General features: G+C 43.0%; 1 protein-coding gene across 1 annotated transcript in view; it reads right to left on the bottom strand.

The window, feature by feature from the left end:
- The window catches only part of LOC124622845 (O-acyltransferase like protein-like), a 304,695-nt gene that overhangs the window by 16,781 nt on the left and 265,799 nt on the right, over positions 1 to 22,115 (bottom strand). The window contains exons 8-10 of the mRNA XM_047148636.1: positions 16,946 to 17,130; positions 5,327 to 5,474; positions 900 to 1,083 (exon numbers count right to left, since the gene is read on the bottom strand). Of these exons, the coding sequence (XP_047004592.1) occupies positions 900 to 1,083; positions 5,327 to 5,474; positions 16,946 to 17,130 (517 nt within the window). The remainder of the gene's footprint in view (positions 1 to 899; positions 1,084 to 5,326; positions 5,475 to 16,945; positions 17,131 to 22,115) is intronic.

The raw sequence follows: 22,115 nt of genomic DNA, 5'->3' as shown, positions 1-22,115 counted from the left end.
CGTTACTTGTCATAAATCATCTCAGGGGGAGAAGCTAGATTCACCAGAGAATTTAGTTTCACCCGCATCTCTGGGAGGAACGTCTCGCCCACATTTTAGATTCATGTGCTCAAATAAAGGACCGTCAGAATGAGCTCAGCTCAATGACACAGCAGCTGTCTACAGGAGCGGCAAAATGGTGTGCAGTTGACGGTGGACTTTTTCAACATGTTTTGTGAGGAAATGTATACAACTGGACAAAACGTCAGATCACAAGGTTTAATTTACCATCACCTGCGTTTTCCCTGTTCGTCACTGTTTTCTTTAGTTTGTTCGGAAACTATTAAGAAAAGGAGATACGTTCATTTGAGATTTGATGTTTGGAATTACTAGTACTATCACCAATCAAAGCGTGCTCATTTCCTCCTGACTCACCATGTATGTAAACAAAAGCTCCATAGGGAAATAACAACACGAGAACTTTTTAGAAAAATTCGGGAAGAACTACAGAGGAGCGATGACTGGTGCATGAAATCTCAGTTTTCGCTATCATAGAAAAATGTAAAGTGTTGCAAAAAGACACATTACGGTGTAGCTACACAAATGGTGATTAATCACCGGAAAGCCGAACAAAATGTAGGAAACAGATGCCAAACTGAGATCAATTGGAAAACAAGATTAAGGAAATGTAATTTATCCAGGAACGACTATGAAGTATATGTCGTTGGTCTGGAATCCTCTCCAGGTAAGACTGAAAGCCCGGAGATATAGACTATCGGGACAAGGGCGGTACGTTTCGCCACAGGGACATGTAGTAAGAGATAGAGAGCGTCACGAATCACTTTCCGTTTGACATATTGAACTCGGTATGACGTAAAGTCAGACAAATTCCAGCTCTTAATGGTTTGTAGGCCACTCACCGGCTTGTCCCATGGCACATGCAGTGATGAGCATGCCGACGCCAACAGCGTAGACAGGTCTGTGCAGACCGGCGTAGGCAGCGGCCATCCACGGCGGCAGCGATAGCGCCGGCTGGTACAGCAGCCAACCCACGGAAACAACGCCCAGTGAGGATAGCATTGTCAGTGGGTACAGGGACAGTACCTGCAGGAACACATATGGCTTTCAGTGTAGGAGCAAGTGTAGTGGCAAGGACAGGTCTGTACAGCCTGGAAACTTTAGCCCAAACTGGTACAGCATCCAGCGTTAGATACTCTGCAAAAGTGAGGACACCAGCGCCACCTAGCACCATTGTAGTGCCTCCAGCAGCACATGTGCACGTCATAGCAGCTCAGTCTCAACAGTGGCGAGGAGTCATTGCAGAAAGGACCCAACTGAAAGGTCAGGTTGATGCCAGTAATGCAGAACACAGGTTTGTTGGCCTGTGTGGTCAGTGGGAACCTATGACAACAGCAGCTTTAGCCTCACGTGGTACAAAAGCCGACACAAAAGCAGACACTAATCGATTTAGGACAACATCGCCAGTGGCCACCAGTTAATGGATTGCAGAACAGTACTTGTTAGTACATGGGTAACAGAGCAGCTGTGTAAACTGGCGTTGGGAACTTCAGCTCAGCTAGCACTGCAGTAAGCTTACGGATATCAACTGATTTATCTCCGGGATAAAAATACGTACATGTGTCATGGCAGGCTAATGACAGCAATGATGACTCAGATCTCTCTCAGGCTGGTGTCATCAACATCCCATGACAGCACGAACTCTAGTCCTAGTCGGTACAGCAACCAGCCAGCAAACACCAACACTATTAAAGATAGCAACGCCAGCAGGTATCGGGGCAGCATGTGCAAGCACTTACAAACGACTATCTTACCAAGACAATGACGGTAGAGAAGACAATAATAGTAGGGAAGACAGAGTAGGAAGGCAGCCACAGGTAACAGTATCCAGGTCCCAAGGCAGCCAGTGTGTGGGTATTTACCCCGTAAAGGACAGCAACGTCTGAGGGTACCAGAGCAGCACCTGCAGCTAAGACACGGCTTTCATAGCAAGCCAAAATTAACGGCACTCGCACATTTTTGCAGGCTAGCGTTGGCACTACACCTCTTTGTGGCAACTCCAGGGTCGGCTGGTACTGCAGCTATTCTGTAGATACCCATCCTCATTTAGGACAGCAGCCTGAGACACTACCAGGATCGTAGCTAGAGGCAAACACTTGGCTATTAGAGAAGACTGATGCATATATATTCATTTGGTTCCCCATAGTCAGATGTAGCCTCAGTTGCAACCAGTGCTCATATATCAGCTACTGTGAGGTCAGTAGCGCAAACAGATTCCAGGATAGTATCAGCTTGTACACAAAGGATGAGCAGAGGTGCGCAAATCACCTAACTAACGCCACTGCAAATCATCAGCCTTTTTCCTGGTGATTTCTTTTGATGTCTGTATCAGTTATTTAATGAAAGTTTTAATACCATAATACACGAAGTGTTTTAGAAGATGAGTGAAAAGACAAATTGAAGCTTAGATATTAAGTTAGTAAATCACAATAATCGATGTTATAAATGAAAGTATGGTCTTTTACCGGTATGATTTACATAATCGCTATCGATAAAGAGAGACATTTATATGTACCTACTTATAACGAGAAGTGTGATATAAAGTGCGTAGAAAGTAACAGAAGTTTCAAACGAAATCTCCAGACGAGGTGGTTTAGTAGTTGGAGCGCAGGAGAGGCATTCGTGTTCGTGGTACTCAGAATCCAAACTGCTCATTCTGGTTTTGATTTCCAGCGGTTTCTGTAATTCGACTGTCGCGAAGGCCGAATGGTAATTTTGAAGAATGTACAGTCAAGTTCTGTTTCCCTTCTTTCTCTATTTAACCCATTGATTTGTCACTTATGACCTCATAGTCGATGGGCTCAATCCTAATCTTACTTCCTGATGTTTCTTCCTTCCGCCCCCCCCCAACCCCCACTCCTCTACGCCCCCCCCCCCCCCAGTTCTGACGTATAAAATGTTTTATTCCACCAGGATTACAAGTGACTATGTCCCAGACAGACACCACCCAATAAGACTGTGTTATCGACCTCTTCTTTTAATTTTTTTAATGGGTCGCCTTCCTCCCCTACAGCCCGTTCTCACTCACGTCATCAAATCATGTCCTTCCCGGCGGGGTCAGGGATTTTCTCTGCCTCGTGATGACTGGGTGTTGTGTGCTGTCCTTAGGTTAGTTAGGTTTAAGTAGTTCTAAGTTCTAGGGGACTGATGACATAGATGTCAAGTCCCATAGTGCTCAGAGCCATTTGAACCGTTTTTTGAAATCATGTCCTTCAGATTTTGGAGGTTTCTCCACAGTATTTACCACATGTGACGTCGGTGTGGTTGAAAAGAAAAATGGAGTTGACCGAAAATTAACGTCCTACTCGAGGGAAAATATTCTTTTGAAAGATAAACTGAAATAAAGAAGTTTATGTCCTGTTTACTCTCACACCCAAACTGACATTTCGTCTTCCAGAAAACAAAACAAAAGTTCTCGGCTCTACCTTGGATCTTCTTCCTAACGGACTACGAAAGATTCCGCTCTCAAAGATATAAGCTTCACTTGAAAATCTAAATAGTGTTCTTCCTAACTGAAAGAAAGGTCTTCATCCAAACACCAGAAATGAAAAATATTTCTTCCGACCGCTAGAATTAGCTTCTAATGGAATTAAAACTCTTCTCTCAAGTTAAGTGTGGGCCAGCCGCGGTGGCCGAGTGGTTCTAGGCGCTTCAGTCCGGAACCGCGCGACTGCTACGATTGCAGGTTCGAATCCTGCCTTGGTCATGGATGTGTGTGATGTCCTTAGGTTAGGTTTAAGCATTTCTAAGTTGTAGGGGACTAATGACCTCAGATGTTAAGTCCCATAGTGCTCAGAGCCATTTGAACAATTATTTCAAGTCAAGTGTAAAGTTTGCTGGAAACTAAGATTCCTCCTCGGAGAGCCTGAAAAGTCACTTTTAGAGTATGATTACTGTTGTGAATTGGCAAGAGCCAATTCACGGAGTTTGGAGGAAGCCGAAAGGCACGTTTTAAGCTCACGCAGGCTGGCGTCAGGTCTGGAAAATGACAAGGAATTATAGTAGCCAAAAATAGTACATAGCTTCTGGAATACTTAACTTTAATCCATAATTGGAGAACATCGCTCTTGATGATACATAATTACAATCTCAATATAAAATGGTAATGGCGCCTTGCTAGGTCGTAGCAAATGACGTAGCTGAAGGCTATGCTAACTATCGTCTCGGCAAATGAGAGCGTATTTGTCAGTGTAGCATCGCTAGCAAAGTCGTCTGCACAACTGGGGCGACTGCTAGGACGTCTCTCTAGACCTGCCGTGTGGCGGCGCTCGATCTGCAATCACTGACAGTGGCGACACGCGGGTCCGGCGTATACTAATGGACCGCGGCCGATTTAAAGGCTACCACCTAGCAAGTGTGGTGTCTGGCGGTGACACCAGAATTACTACATGAAGATAAAGCAATAGAATGAATGTCTGACAAATGCTACTGGTTTACTTAGCTGAGTATGGTGATATCATCCGGACACCTGTTATTGGACGTTAGTATGAGGTGTGTCCACACGTCTTCTTTATGACGGCTTGGGCTCTTCTGGGGACACTTTCAATGAAGTTTCCGAATGTTTGTAGAGGAACTTCCACTGGATCTCCACAGGGTACAGAGTGATTCATCACACCAGTTCATTCGCCTCCAGTCGTCCTCAGTCCCGTAGCATCGCTCTTTACACAGCCTCAAGCATTGCTTAGGACTGACTACAGGAATGTGAGACTTATGAGGAGCTGCTCGACCATCGTATCCCATTCCTTTCAACTCCCTAAGCACATTCAGTGTGCTGGCTAAGATGTTGGTAACACTTTGGAGCACACGAGTGATTTCTACCACTCATTATATGCGATCTTTTTATCATCACCCTTATCAGTATTCGACGGTGCCTGTGCGACTCCACTACACCGAACCCAGGGTTGGTGTGCGGTTCGGCCCCCAGTGGACACTCCCCGGGAACGTCTCATACCAGACGAGTGTAACCCCACTGTTTGCGTAATACAGTAATTTGTACGCGTACGTGGAGAAAGTGTTTGTGCAGCAATCGCCGACATTGTGTAACTGAGGCGGAATAAGGAGAACCAGCCCGCATTCGCCGAGGCAGATGGAAAACCGGCTGGCCAGCACAGCGCACCTCCGCCGGGCGGATTCGTGCCGCGGACCGTCACGCCTTCTCGGCTGGGAAGCAGCGCGTTAGACCGCGCGGCTAGCCGGGCGGGCGTGAAGATAGGTACTTTACACGTGGGTATAACAGAAGCCGCTGCCAGCGTGACGTCAGAATACTCACGGCAGGCGGCGACTCCCGCTCCTTTGAGGCCCTGAGGCGGTGCAGCCAGCAGCCGAACAGCAGGCCCACCACGAAGGCGCCGGCGCGGCAGTGCGTAGTCACGTATGCCTCCAAGTACGTGCGCGTGGTCGTGTTGTTGCCCAGAGTCCTGTGGGAAAGCCAACAGGTGTCCTTTGCTCGCGTGTGTCTCATGGGTTGATGCTCACACCATGTGCTCAGTTGCCCATACATACGAGGACTATTAAATGAGTACACTGCTATGAATAAATAAGAAATGAAAAAAAAAATTAATTTTGCGACACATTTATCCTCTAGGGATACACAACTATCACGCCATTCTATCCCATTTTCTACACTTCGAAGTAATAAGAACAGTAATGTCTCTCCCCACGGACCGTGTATTCGAACGTCAGCGTTGAGCATGCCGAGTTCAACATATTGTTGAACGCTGGGAAACGATGCTGTTTGTGAACGCAGTATGTGTATCTCATTGTGGTTATTGCCATCACAGCGTGCTCCAGTGGCAGTTATCGGCTGTATCTGGTTCGCAAATTACGCAGTTTGTTTACGAAATGGGATGGCGTAAAATTCCTGCGCCAGCTCTATTGAAACGCAGCCAGAGGTGACACACGGAAAAGAAGCTTTTTCAAAGTTACCCAGAAAAATAGAATCGCCAAAATCGTTAAGGTAGATAGAAGAATAGCTAGAACATGCATAAATAAAGAATAAAAAAAATTACCGAAGGTGGCAGATAGTGCGAACTGGTGCCCCTTACAGATAGTATACGCAAAAAAATGGATATTTTTTCTTTCACGTTATGAGGATGACAGAAAGCAGTTTATCAAGAAAAATTATAGAGAAACTTTGGAACATGAAGCAATAAGTGTGTTGCATAAAGGAAATCAATGAGAATATGAAAGAGCTGGAATTAGCCCTAGACGATTTGCAAAGCAAAACAGAAAATTTAAAGAAACTAAAAAATAGAGGAACGACAAGTAATAAGAAGAGTGTTTATTGATGAGGAAAGACAGAAAAGATGAGGACGAATTAAGAGATACTGGGCAGTTCAGAATCAAAGCCTATTGATGATGACTAGAAAATGTTTGACTGAAGTGGTTCAATAAGGCCGTAAAAGTAGAAAAAGAAGAAAATGCACATTTCATAACTTGTCCATGTGCAAGTTATGTTGGCAGTACACATAAATAAGAACTTTAATATCTATGAACATGTTGTAAGATTCAAATGGCTCAAATCACTATGAGACTTAACATCTGAGGTCATCAGTCCCCTAGAGTTAGAACTACGTAAAGCTAACTAACCTAAGGACATCACACACATCTATGCCTGAGGCAGGATTCGAACATGCGACCGTAGCAGCAGCGCGATTCCGGACTGAAGCGCCTAGAACCGCTCGGCCACAGCGGCCGGCGAAAATGTTGTAAGACAGAACAGAAAGTTCCATATACAGTCAGTAAGGGCATCAGATTACAAAATTTGCATTACAGTTAGTGTGATATAGGCTTAGAATTGTCTTCGATGTAAGCTCTCTTGTAAATAAAACCAGTTGAGAGTGAGAGAGCGAGAGCGAGAGAGAGAGAGAGAGAGAGAGAGAGAGAGAGAGAGAGAGTACACTTATATTTACATAACATCGAATAGATAGATAGAGAGTACACTTATATTTACATAACATCGAATATTGCAGAATATACGTGTATTAAATTAATAAGAAAGTCTCAGAATCTATTAAAAAACACGAAGGGTAGTAAAGAAATTTTAATGTAGTGGAATGCGAACCTGCAACACAGCACGCACCAGTTTTAACTCCGCATCTCTATTTATTATGCTACACTGAACTTCCATATGATGCGACATTGTCTTGAACGTTGGTATCTTCTGCAGGCTTTAATCAAAGAAATGTTACTGATTACATGCAACGATGACAAATCGTAGCAAAAAATAAGTGTTTTTGATTGATCTTCAATACGCCTTTGTCTTGAAACTGTATACTTTCATAACACGCATGTTACAGTTCGAAAATTGTTGGTCTAATTTCAAATGCACGTTCCGAATATCTGTCATGCAGGATACGGTCTATACGTTCGGAAACTCTCCACAACGTGCTTTTTCCAAACTATGGCGCCAGATATTTGGCACGCTAAATTTTGACGGTCGAATGCATGGTCCCTGTGCCGACGCCTTGAAAGCTTCCCGATATAGGTGGACAGTCGTCTGTTATTAGACTTCGTTCGCGCCATGTAACCAAGCACGTATCTATGAACAAATGTCTGTCTCAAAGAACAGCCCACTATAGTAATTTATCTTCGGATGGGAACCGTCCCGGCCGAAGTGGCCGTGCGGTTAAAGGCGCTGCAGTCTGGAACCGCAAGACCGCTACGGTCGCAGGTTCGAATCCTGCCTCGGGCGTGGATGTTTGTGATGTCCTTAGGTTAGTTAGGTTTAACTAGTTCTAAGTTCTAGGGGACTAATGACCACAGCAGTTGAGTCCCATAGTGCTCAGAGCCATTTGAACCATTTGGGAACCGTCAGGCATGTCTTAAGCAAGTCCCCTAACTCTGGGGTGATCGAGTCAACAAAAATGTTTGGCAGGCAGAATCGGTTAGCGAGATCAACGTGATGAGTTATCAGAAACCGTAAATTACGTTCTTCCGCTCAGTTCCGTGAGGACATGCCGATCGGTTTGGTATAGATGCCGTGTCTCGTGATAAGCAAATGACTACACTGAAACGTCCACCTTCTGAATTATAGTGATATGGCTCCTTACTCCCACTGCATTGCATACTGGCACTGAGTGGAGCATCATATTTGTTTACGCGAGATACTTTGCAGTCGTATTATACCAGGACAAAATTAGTTCTTCAGCCGAGTTCACACATACGTTGCAGTAAGTACGAATCAGTACCCAGTTTCTTTACAGTTATCCGGACCTGCAAGTTGTCTCACTGCTTTTACACCCCTTAAATAAAATAATGGATATTAATGTGAATATCATAGGTTGATTTTCCTCTTCTTTTGTATTTGTATGTTCATGTAAAATCAAGTGATCCGTTGAAGGATTACTTTAGGTGAAATATGTGTCTCTTGTATTCATTTTAAGAACGCTAGGCATTCAGTATTCATATCGTTTGGAATATTTACGGAATTATTTTCAGTTCCGTGATCTTTATTCAGCCATGACACATGTTTGATTAAGAACAAAATTCTCGTATGAGCTACATTTTGCTTTCACTTTATTTCAAAAAGAGAGGGAATATACTGCATTCAGCATTGTGGTCCTTAGTACTTTTAATTAGCAGTAAAACTTCAAGAGATGTGGTTTAGCGACACTATCTCTATCTTTTTCACTATAATAGGTGTTGAGGAATACAGAGTGCAAACACAGTTGAATTGTACGAACTGCAGCTATAAGATGTAATTGACAGACAAATATAGCGACTTTGCTAGATCAGATCCACTGTAAGGACTATGATTTCAGATGTATCTTGATTTAGTTTTATTTAAACCTGTCTTTAATTATTTAACACGTTATAACAATATTCCTTTTCTCTAGGAAATCCAAACAACCTTTATTCAGTTATGAGTCAGATTTCATATGAAAGGGAATGTTTCAGAGCAATGAAGTTTCTTCTGAACTCACAGGTTAAAGTATAAAGTAGTTACAGGCTTTCTACTTACTTCTGATGACGATGATCTCTCATTTGAGCAGATTTTTTTACGTGAGAGCCATTTCATAATTTTTGGGGACAAGGAAAAAACCAGGGAACTAAGTTTTGTAGATATGGAATCTGTGTCAATTATTCAGTACACAATCTACGTAAACCTGAGGTGATGATTCCAATTGAACATGTGTCGTCGTGATGAGACAGCATTTCTTTCTTCGCTAAATGGATTGATGTCTCCTTCAGTCTCTTGTCTATGTGGTACAATATCTAACTATAATATTCTCTAATTATCGTTTTTACCAAACAAAGCACAAAGTACAGCATTTAATTATCTTCATTCACCTTTAGGCGTAGCCATTCCATTCATTTAGTGACCTTATTGTCATCGTAATGTGTCTCTGGAGAGAACTGACATGCTGTTCTTTGAGAATTGTTCATATCACCATTCCTTCAATCTCACTAGATTCATATTCGCTTCACATACAGATGCACTTGCCCGGATAACTACAAAGAAGTTTAGAATTCTGCGATAGAAAAGATTTACTATTTTAAGAACGATAGAAACGTAACAAATTTCTATGCGTCTTATGATCTGACGTTCGTACTTTCAGACAGGGTTTTGTGTCACTGGAATTGCTTTATTAATCGTGAATGACATTTTATCCAAATTTCCAGCAGTCATCAATATCTATGGCGGAGAAATGTTACAGGAAAAAGTATTAACAGGTAAGTTATTTACTAACCAATAGTTTCCAAAAGATCCATTACAGATTTCTGATTCCTCGTAGTTACTGTTTTACATGTACGTATTGTAAAATTTGTTAATATCCTTGTTTTTTTTTTTTTTTTTTTTTTTTAGTTTAATCTCTCACTAGAATTCTTGGGTCTTTTGATTAGTGGCTTTACAGTCATGTATTTAAGAATTGTAATTACGATTTAGTACGATAATATACGAGGGTTGGAAATTAAATAGTGGCAACTGTTTATTCACAACCGATACAGAAGACTTACATGTTTGCACCTGTTACTGTCTTTCAAAGTAGTCAGCAGTATTGTGTAGAACCCGTTGCCAGCGATATGGAAGGCGTAGTATACCTTTAGCAGAGCCTGTTCTGTTGATGGTGCGAATGGAGCGGCCTACTGCCTGTCGGAACTCTGGAACAGTTCTGAAGCGAGTGCCACGAAGTGGTTCCTTCATCTTCGGAAACAAAACAGTCACAAGTACTTAAGTCCGGGGAGTATGGTGGATGGAATAGTACTTCCCAGTGCCATCGACCTAACAGAGCAGCCACAGCTTGCGCTGTATGCTCCCGCGCATTGTCATGCAAAATGACGGGCGGGTTACGCAACAACTGTCGCCGCTTCTTTCGCAAAGCTGGTCGCAGGTGATGCTCCAAAAACGAATGGTAATACGTCTTAAGTCCTAGTGACTTTGATCTGATTCCGAAGTACACCGTTCCATTCGCACCATCAACAGAACAGGCTCTGGTAACGGTATACTACGCCTTCCACATCGCTGGCAACGGGTTCTACACATTGCTGGTGACTACTCTGAAGGACAGTAACAGGTGAAACCATGTAAATCTTTTCTATCGGTTGTGAATTAATAGTTGCCACTATTTAAGTTCCAACCATCGTAGAACCATGTTTAACAAGTAGGAATTCAAAATGGTTCAAATGGCTCTGAGCACTATGGGACTTAACTTCTGAGGTCATCAGTCCCCTAGCACTTAGAACTACCTAAACCTAACTAACCTAAGGACATCACACACATCCATGCCAGTGGCAGGATTCGAATCCGCGACCGTAGCGGTCGCGCGGTTCCAGACTGAAGCGCCTAGAGCCGCTCGGCCACTCCGGCCGGCGTAGGAATTCAAAAAGGATTTATGATTATACAGTGGCACCAGTGAAGAGACGATTGTCCTAGTTATTCGAGCATGAAAATGTTTTACATGTTTGTGTTTCATACTTGCAGACAGTTTAACGGTGCTACACGTACAGTATGATTGAACCAATCTGTTCACTTCAGTTATGCCTCAAACCACTTGACATATAGCAATTCTGGTTCCACCCACATGAATTGAGGAAAAGTCGTCTCTTAATATTGTATGCTCTCATTTCATAAGTGTATTAATTGCGTTAAAGAGATACCGGTAGACATTTCATTTACTCAAGTGGAACAATAATAGTGTCGGCTACTAGTATCGTATAGGGAGCGATCAAAAAGTTTCTGTTCGAACGCCATACAGTACAGAATCTTTACTGCAATCACACAAAAATGCTGTGAACATTGATGCCATCGGTCTACCGACGCACTATGTTGAAAATATCCGTTTGGTGAAACACCGTCTCCCGCTGTGTGAAAAGTTCGTACCTGACTTCTGCACAGCATCGTCCGACAGGAATCGTCAACCATCCAGAGCCTTTTTAAGGGATCGAAGGCACGATAATCACGTGGGAATACCGCAGGGCTATAGGGTAGTTTCTCGAGTGTCTCCCAATTGAGGTGGCGAAACTTCCGCGTAACGCATTTGCGATATAGAGACGTGCGCTATCATGAAGCAGCAGGAAAACTCTGGGTTTCAACAGACATGCTGCCCCATATACATTCTTCATTCTCTTCTGGATGTGTACTGGTGTCTGTGCTTCAGCAGCCAAGACAGGACGTTGGCGTGTTTGGGTGCATTTCGTAGTAACTTCGCCACAGCTTATGTTTCCACATTTAACGCACACACCACGGAAAGATACGAATACAACACTAATCCCTTGTTGAAGATTATATAGCAGTATCGTAGTCTCACTGCGCTGCGTATATGCTGCAGCGGAGCCCTCAAAGGGAAACGTCTTGATGGGCCCTCATATTTCTAAAAGGGACAATTCCAGCAGCTTTTAAATAGCCAAAATTTGGCCAGCAGTTTTGAAGAAATTACCATATTCAACTACGGATTTATCCGATTTGAAAATGAAAACAGTTGCTTTCTTATGCAGAAATTGGTATTGTTATAAGAAATTTTCGCGTCGGACTGGTAGGGCGCTCTGGCTTGTCGCAACTAATAGTACTGGCAAAAGTGGAATAGTGGAGAAACGTTTAGCTGAAAACTGAAGCTAATCACTTTTGGCTACATGAAGATGGACTGACACACCAACTGAAGTCAAAATACTTGCATTTAAGAATGATTCAATCGTTATTTACGGCAGCAGTTGTGCTCTTGTTTCTGCTGGAATCCTGAATGAAAGATGCTCGTTAAAAATTAAATACATTTGTGAAAGATTGAATTGCGATATAAAGACGGTAAATAACTTCGCGTCATGTGTTCGACGTAAGGTGCACGTGTACATTTCGGAATTACTGCAGCAAGAGCAACAAAAATATAATAAAAAAAATGGCCGCGGACATTTTTCTTTACGCCATCAAGTGTTAGAATGCACACCCTCTATTGCAAACTACGTTTGTCATCACTGGTGCAAGGCAAGCCACTTTTCTTTTTTTTTTTTTACTCGAACTGTAACAATGCGATATTTTAAATCATCTTGGGTCTCCGGATCTCGTACATAGAATTTATCTTTGAGTCTACCCCACAGAAATATAATGGCGTCCTTTCTTTCAGGAGTGCTAGTTCTGCTAGGTTCGCAGGAGAGCTTCTGTAATGTTTGGAAGGTAGGAGACGAGGTACTGGCAGAAGTGAAGCTGTGAAGACGGGGCGTGAGTCGTGATAGGGTAGCTCAGATGGTAGAGCACTTGCCCGCGAAAGGCAAAGGTCCCGAGTTCGAGTCTCGCTCGGGCACACAGTTTTAATCTGCCAGGAAGTTTCGTATCAGCGCACACTCCGCTGTAGAGTGAAAATTTCATTCTAGATAATGGCGTCAGATTAGGAGAACTTTCAGACCAACTGGGACGCCTTCACGCAGTGGTCAACGTCCAGCACAAAGCTGGATGAGCGCTATCCGAACCACAAGCGAATAGTGAGTCGTGCATCCATCATGATGGTACCACATACATCTGCGTAGTGGTGCCTCTTCTTTAGCATAGTCGGTAACATTTCTATGAGAAATTGTGCATATCGTTTACCCGTTAGCATTTATTCAATAAAATAAGAACCAGTCACATAGTCTCCAATAATACCGCACCAAAAAAGTTCAAATTCTTAGCTGAAGAATAATGCGTATCAGTTACCTTCAGCTTTTCATGACTTGTAAAGATCGTTTCATCGGTAAAGAACATTCTTTGAAAAAAGGACCTATTGTACTGATGTCAAACCAAGAACCGAGACGTCGAATTCCTTGTGACTTTTGCAGTCTTGCTGGTTAATCTGTTGGTGAAGTGTCGCATGACAAGGATTGAAGCTATTTGCTCGCAAATGGCAAAAAGTACTTTGCTTACGTGTTCTAGAGGCATTTGAAATTGTCCGGAACTAACATGAGGATTACGAGCAACAGCTGCCAAATTACATACTTCGTTCTTTCTGCTCGTTGCTGTCTTCTTCTTAACCACAGTGTAGAATTCCAGTTTCCTTCCAATAACAGCTTTTGCGTATTTGATGCACTGTCATTCTTGTTGGATATCTTTGAGCCTACTAGCTATCCGTTCTCTTCTCGTCCCTTCTGCATTCTTCGTATAAAAGTAGCATATGTAATTCCTCATGATTTGCCATATGTATTTTTTTGAAAATAACCAGTATTCGAGACGTGAAGGACACAGGAAGAATAAAAACTAAGTTTGCACTCTGCCCCTTCTTATACCGATACCGCGGTCGTGGCACAGTCTGTTTCCTCCTTATTCGACGTAACATATTTCCTTATTCGGGTATGAAGTCATGAACTTGCACAGAAGATAGAAATCAGCTTCATTTTTAAAATGATGAATCCTTAGTTATAAATATTGTAATTACTTCGAAACAAACAATCACATTTGGAAGAATGAAACGCCGTTGAATTCATCTCTTTTAGAAGTAAAGTACTAACAGCAGAAATTACTATAGTACTACTGAAAAGCGAAGTCTTCCTCATAATTGACGCTCCAGATAATTTGAGATCAACAGCATATCGTAATCAGACTGTATATTGAGCAACGAAAAATATGTTGGAAGTAACACTACTATAATTGTCAGTGAATGTTCATCATGATGTACAGTGTTCTGTGCAAAGAACTGTTATTACAGTATGTATTCCGTCATACACTGACGATTACTCTTTATTAACTCCATTAGGGCCTGCACATGTGCGTAGCTACTCTGAAATTGACAGTGAAAAATAAACGGTTGTGTGGTTGTGTGTTAATTCGGACTTCCCGCCAATGAAATTTTGAATAATTTGAAATTTTGAACCATTCTCAGCAAAATGTGAGCGCCAACATACAATCTAACGATTACGGAGAGGATGGCCACTATTGTGTCATCCTCATGTTTATCTGAAATGCCTGCATTTCCAGCAGTGCAGAAGGATGCAAGAAAAGTGCTGAAGATCCGAAAACACTCGTACTCCTGCCCCTCCTTCTACTCCCTATCCTTATCCTACTCCTTATTCTTATAGTCTTATAACCTTATATACTCATATCCAAATCCTTCTTCTTCTTCTTCTTAGGTCTTCATCCATCAGGTTGATGAGCAGCAGTTCGCCATGCACTTCTGTTTTCAACGTTCCTCCTGAGAGTAGTGTAGGCGATGCAGCTGGTTTGCTTCTTGATCTGGTTGAGGTATCCTAGTCTCGGACTGGTTCTTATATTTTGCTCTTCTACTGTCCCTTCAATAACACGGTTAATGATAGACCCGTGAGTACTTTCCATGTTCGATTACCCTCAAGAGACAAAGCTTCTCTTCCTCCACTGTATGGGACACCTCTTCGTTTGATATGTTCTCCACCCAGGAAATCTTGAGCATTCTGCTGTAACGCAACATCTCTAAGGCTGTTATTCCATGTTTTTCTGCTTTTTCTGGTGTCCATGATTCACTTCCATATGGCAGCACACTTCAAAGAAACGGAGGATTCTCCTCAGATGTTTGTCTGTGCTGCTGGATGTGAAAAGGTTTCTCCTCTTGTTAAAAGCAGTTTCTATCTTTTTGCTTGGTGGATTAGACTACCAGAATATTTCCTTGGCCGTCCGTCTGATGTCTATATGACGTATGAGCCGCAATTTCTCGTATCTTATTTTCGTGGCCCTTACGCGTAATGTATGTTGGCGGCAGTAAAGTCGTTCGGCAGTCAGTCTCAAATGCAGGTTCCATAAATTTTTTCAGTAGTGCCACCTTCCTCCAGGGATTCCCATTTGAGTTCCTGTAGCATCTCCGTACACCTAGCGGTAACAACTCTACCAGCCCGACTTTGAATTGCTTGGATGTCTTCCTTCAGTACGACCTTGTACGGATCCCAAACACTCGAGCAGTACTCAATAACAGGTCGCAACAGCCTCCTATATGCGGCCTCCTTAAGAGATGAACCACTCTTTCCTAAGATTCTCCCAATAAACCGAAGTCGACCATTCGCATTCCCTGCCGCAGTTCTCACATGCTCATTCCACCTCATATCGCTTTGCAACGTTACGATCAGATGCTTAAACGATTTCACCGTATCAAGCTGGACACTAATAATACTTTATCCCAATATTAGAGGTTTGTTCTTCGCACTCATCCGCATTAACTTACATTTTTCCACATTTAGGCCTAGCTGCCATTCATCAAACCAACTGGAAATTTTTTCTAAGGTCTTTCACTACAGTAACTCAACTTCGACACCTTACCGTACGAGCGGTTCTAGGTACTTCAATCTGGAACCGCGCGACCGCTACGATCGCAGGTTCGAATCCTGCCTCGGGCATGGATATGTGTGGTGTCCTTAGGTTAGTTAGGTTTAAGTAGTTCTAAGCGCTAGGGGACTGATGGCCTCAGATGTTAAGTCCCATAGGGCTCAGAGCTATTTGAATCATTTTGAACCTTACCGTGCACCACGGCATCATCAGCAAATAACCGCAGACTGCTGCTTACCCCACCCGCCAAATCATTTACGTATATAGAGAACCACAGCGGGCCTGTCGCGCTTCCCTGGGGCACTCCTGACGATACCCTTGTTTCTGATGAAGACTCGCCATCGAGGACAACACAGCGGGTTCAAAATGATAATTGACAGCTGTCCCCATCGAGGTATATGAACAATACCTGTCAGCAGCTTGGGATTTCAATTAATTATCATTTATTCTAGAGAAGCAGCATGGTCATCAATGGTATCTGTTCTTTCGAGAATTACTATCTTCACATATATACAGTTAAAGGCTACCGAGACATTGACCTTTGTTTGTGCGAATGCGCACGGGTTGCCCGAACTCTCACGGGAATCGTCACCTTAGTATGCGCGAGTAATGAGAAGATGGGCAAATATATATTAGGTAAATTATGTATTTAGATTGTGGACAGTTGGGAATGTGGGTCTGAAGGGAAGCGTGCAAGAGATAAGTCCCAGCTGTCGCGCTACTCATCTGTGTCCTCGGTGGCTCCGATGGATAGAGCGTCTGCCATGTAAGCAGGAGATCCCGGGTTCGAGTCCCGATCGGGGAACACATTTTCAGCTGTCCCCATCGAGGTATATCAACAAACCTGTCGGCAGCTGATGGTTTCAATTAATTATCATTTATTCTATAGAAGCTGCGTAGTCATTAGTAGTATCTGTTCTTTCGAGAACAGTTACTATCTTCATATACACACTGGGTTCTATTACTTAAAAACTCTACACAGCTCACGTGAGTTCTCCTCCTCTCCATTCATATCGAGCTATAAGGGACAGTCAAATGGAAGCGAGACAGGTAGAGCAGGAGGAGGGGGACGTTAATCTTTATGAAGAGTGCTGCAGACATGATTGTAGAAGAGACTGGTGTTGTATATTGAGCAGGACGACATACTGACTTTGGAATGCGCTGGCAGGCTCTTATTGCAGGAGGCCGTGCGGTACTTACGAGGGGTCCGGTATGAAGGTGGGGTCCAGCCCCCTACAGAAGGTGACGGCGGCGGGAACGGCCGTGGCGAACACCAGCGCGGAGAGCCCGGCGGGCGCCCCGTAGCGGCGTACCGCCAGCAGCAGCCACGGCGCCAAGGCGAATAGCTGCATGTCCACCGACACGTACCACGACGGCTCCAGGCACTGCCGGGCACACAGCTCACCTCAGAACTCTTCCCCTCCAGTCGTATGGAGATGTAAGAGGCAGTCGAATGAAAATGAGACAGGTAGAAAAAAGCTAGTAAACTATTTATTGTTTCAAATGCAATCGCCGTAACTGTTAACAGATTTATCCGACTGTCAGACATGGTGGTCAACGCCGTCGCGGAAAAATGTTTGCGATTGCCTATGGAACCTTATCTGTGGCCAGGCGCGCATTTCTCCGTCCGAAGCAAATCGACGGCCACGAATCTCTTTCTTCAAGCCTCAAAAAACATCGAAATCGTATGTGAAGAGATCATTAATCTATGGAGGACGTGTAAGGGCTACCCAGCGGAACTGCGAAACTTCTGAAGCGTTGTCGGAACAACCTTGGCAACATGTCGGCGGGAATTTTGTCGGTGACTCTGCAGAAATTTCTCTGGGAAGCTCTTAGATATCCTCCATACAGTCCTAATCTCTCCCCAAGTAATTTCCATATTTTTGGAGCCCTGAAGTAAGACATTGGTCGTCGTCGGTTTGCTTGGGAAGAAAAGATGCATGCCTGGGCACATAAAAGATTCCACAGGCAACCGAAAACATTTTCCCATTAAGGCTTTCAACGTCTTGTGTCACAGTGGTATAAATGCATTAACAGTTATCTCGATTACTTTTAATGCAAGAAAACAGTTTACTTACTTTTTTCCACATTTCTCGTTTTTATTTGATAGCTCCTCATACAGTAGAAAAGGTTGCATTTCATTTTTCCAGATTAGTCTCCAACCTGTTTGTAGTCCAATTTGAAGTAAGTGGCATATGAAAGTCAGGTGTGTGGACTGCGGTGCCACTAATACACTAGTGATGGGAGCTTGGCACTAATGGCTCCCACTGTGTTGCCGCTTCCGCTACCCACGATGTACACTTATGCAATAGGTCAGTTAAATTTCAGTGCCTTTAAAATTCATACTTACACTAGCTTAAATATCTCCGAAACTATATATATATATATCAGCTGATGAGCGAGATATTTTATTCGATATCAGTGAAATGCAATGCGTATTTTCTCGTTTTAAGGAACATTGTTTTGACATTAGTGACTCCCCATGTTCAGGAAAACTGTGATGAGCTGTGATCATTCCACCATCGTGCGACGTTTGCAGGCAACACGAAAGGTTCAGTAATAAGGTGCATGTTCCAAGCCAAAATCACAAAAAGCAGCGGGTGGCCTCATGTGCATCCCTGCTTGCTCGTCACCAATTGGCTCGTGAACAGCATCGACCATTCCTATCCTATATCGTTGCTGGTGACGAGAAATGGTTTCTTTATACTACCATAAGGAAACTAAAGGAATTTTTGAGCCCAAACAAAGAGGCAACTCTCGGTTCAAAGATGTGCGCGCATCCACAAAAGATAACGTTATGCATCTGGTGGCACAGAGACGGTGTGACGCAGTAAGAATTGCTTTCCCTAGGTATAATCACCACAGTTGACATTTGCTGTCAACCACTGAGACGTCTTGCAGACGTAATCTAAGAACAACTACCGAGAAGACCACGTAAAGTAATACTATTCCCCGACAAAGCCCGCACCTATTCTGTTAGAGCTGGGTTGGGAAGTCGTTCCGCAGCCACTTTATTCACCTGATCTTGTTCCCACAGATTTTCACCTTTTACGCTCTCTATTTAACAACCTTCAAGGAAATTTCTTCCCGGATGAAAATGCGAACCAATCATGGCTCGACGAGTTCTTTGCCTCAGATGCATGTTATTTCTGCAATCGCGGAATTGGCAAGTTACTTCAGCGCCAGCAGGCAGTTGTAAATAGTGAAGGAGAATATGTTATTCATGACCGAAGTTTCTGTTATGTGTTTATTAAACTTATGGATATGTGCTACTAACTTATCGATCAAAACAATCGACTGCGTTGTAATAAATAAAAGACTTCTAGTGCCACGCAGTAAACTGTTACGAAAGTTAAGTGAAGTTCTGTTTGATAACTATTAACGAATGTTGTTGGTTATTTCTTATTGTGTTAAGACATTTATGTTCTAGTGCCGCCCTATGAAGCAAATCTTTAATTAGATGCTACTGGTGTGCAAACTGCACTATTTTAATCTAACTATATTCAAATTAAGTTTTCTGCTATCGTGATGTCTCGGCTGCATTAATATTAACATTCATGTACAACACCCTAACAGAAAAATATCTTAATGTGGTAAATGAAGCCTCCAGATTGGGAAGCTTTTACAGTTTTTCTGGGGTATCAGAGAAGGCGAATTTCGAGCAGTAGGTGAAACCGCTTCGCTAGCTGATTTGCTCGGAAGAGGACGCACTACAAATAGACGACGAAAGCGTAATGTGTTGGCTCTGACAGCCGTTCTGTCAGTCAAAATTGGTGGGTTTCGCATTGAAATGCGATTTCAGAAAAGTATTTTCCATAATAATTGCTCCATATCGAAGAAGATCAAATGATCCATTATGAAGTTTAACAGGAAGTTCGTTTCCCTGTATAGTTATTTATTTCAGTGTAGCTTATTTCTGCCAACTTTTAATTGGGTCAGAGGTACTACATGTAGCTTCGTTTTCAGACGATATTCTTATTCAAGGATGTACCCCGGTGCCGATCTTACAGCGAAACTGTTATGAATATTTAGACTGTTCCAGCACGCTTCCCCCACAGTCGCATCCCACTCGACATTTCTAATACATGCCACTCAACATCTCAGCAACTGAGATCACGTGCAGGGAGCTACGTGACATATTTGTAACTATGATTTTTCTGATTAAACCACTGTCCTCCCCCTCCCCCCGGCGCATCCTCTAATACTTTACAGGTTAGAAATCCTATACTACTACATTCTGGGTAATCTGCACCCCACTTTAAGAAGACCTAGTTTTTTAGTGTCTCTACGCATCTTAATTTTCACGACGTTATATCTTCTGAACCGTATGTTGTACAGTGATGTTAACTGTGAAGTACATATAGTGGTATACGTGGATTCAGTCTGATAAATGTGTTGCGAATAGATGTATTAGTAAAAAAGTCGTAAATTGAAACGTCATGGCTGATGCTGAAGCTTTACTGCATAAAAAGCGGAAACTGTAGTAAGCGATAAAATTTTTCCTTTCATTATTTTGTAGAGAATGCCAGCGAGAAAGTTTCGAAAGTTGTGGAAGCTATGTTAAAGTCTGTCAGAAATTACGTAGTTCTCTCAGTCTCAAATATTTGATGAAAACAATCTGGGTAACTGGTGCGCCGTGAGTTATGCTGCCTGAAAGTATACACGTAGACACAGTATCTTGATTGAATTCATGACTTACTGTGTTAAACCTTTGAGGTAAAATTGCATCTCTCACTGAGTAGATTATAACAACATTTAAAAACTTTTGTCCTTTCACCACCAGTTTTTTTGCTAGTGAAAGATGTTGGGTTGGCAGAAGAGCCAACACCGTGTTACTAGAGGAGGCCGAAATGCACGCGTTTTAGCTTACGCAGGCTGGCGTGAAGAGGGAAGAACTATACTGACGTGAGGCCTGGAATATGACAAGGAATGAGAATTCCGAAAGCGGACGTAATTAATTTCATACTTAACTTTAATTCATTAATGATGAACGTCGCTCATGACGGTACATGATTCACAATACTATCTGTTAGTAACTGAATATGGCGCCTTGCTAGGTCGTAGCAAATGACGTAGGTGAAGGCTATGCTAAACTGTCGTCTCGGCAAATGAGAGCGTATATAGACAGTGAACCAGCCCTAGCAAAGTCGGCTGTACAACTGGGCGAGTGCTAGGGAGTCTCTAGACTAGACCTGCCGTGTGGCGGCGCTCGGTCTGCAATCACTGATAGTCGCGACACGCGGGTCCGACGTTCACTAACGGACCGCGGCCGATTTAAAGGCTACCACATAGCAAGTGTGGTGTCTGGCGGTAACACCACAAAAGACATTAATGTACATTTATTTTAATTAATGTCATAGACAGAAGTGATATATGAAAATAAAAATATTTCTTTTTGTTTCGCTTCCCAATGCGGTTAAGGTTGGTACATTCAGCGTTATCCGTAAGTACCCCTGAGATTTTGGAAAGCGACTGCGCAAAAACTACAAGACACACAAAAAACAGGCATACTTCAGTGGATAGAGCACCTCTCAAAATGTTTAACTCACACGACAGACGCTCAGTATGGGCACCGTTGTTGCGTGCCAAACATGTAAGCGCTTTGTTGACAGGAATTGTGCACGAAGGTGCAACCCGCTTTGCAGTCCTTTTCATTGGGTTGCGTGTCTGCAGGCTCGAATTAATTCTACACGACAATGTGGAAAGTATGACTTCTCTACATGTTCTCAGACGCCTGTGTCTCAGTGGAACTACACCGTGGTGCGTATTACGAATCTAAACTTAGAGACATATCTACACACTGACGCCTGTGTCATTTTTCTGTGCGTCTCGTAGTCTTTGTGCAGACGCCTTATTAATCTACCTTGGAACACACACGTCCCAGTGGTACTGAAAGGGTTAACAACGAGTAATAATTGTAAGAAATGCTCAAAATCCATCTTTAGTTGCCCCTCATAGCCTACCGGCAATTGACACAAAGTGATTTTAGGTTTATAGTTGTACTGATAAGAGAGGACGTTCCTGTGTTAGTGATTCTTCCACCTTCGCACATTCCTACCGCCTTCCTGTTGCTTTACTGTACTACGCATTCAACGAGACTGACTTCATTCAGAGTACTTTTTCTTTCACAAAATCTTCGTTTCGAGTATTTGCGTCGTCCACGTTGGTGGTATTTCGTACTCCATTTTCAGTGGTTTAATATCTTTGGGCAGACATGACTCTGAATTGTAGCTGTTATCTGCCACTGCACTGGAATTTCAGGGTCCTTATAAGATATTTGTAAAGACGTGCGCATTCCTCCTCGTCAACCAGTTGTTTCATCCTAACAATTGTGCAGAGCTGAACTCTCTATGTTTTTCAGCCGTACTGC

This window comes from Schistocerca americana, chromosome 7, assembly GCF_021461395.2.
Source record: "Schistocerca americana isolate TAMUIC-IGC-003095 chromosome 7, iqSchAmer2.1, whole genome shotgun sequence".
Lineage (NCBI taxonomy): Eukaryota > Metazoa > Arthropoda > Insecta > Orthoptera > Acrididae > Schistocerca > Schistocerca americana.
Note: the sequence above shows the minus strand (reverse complement) of the source record. Positions and strands in the feature narration are given on the sequence as shown.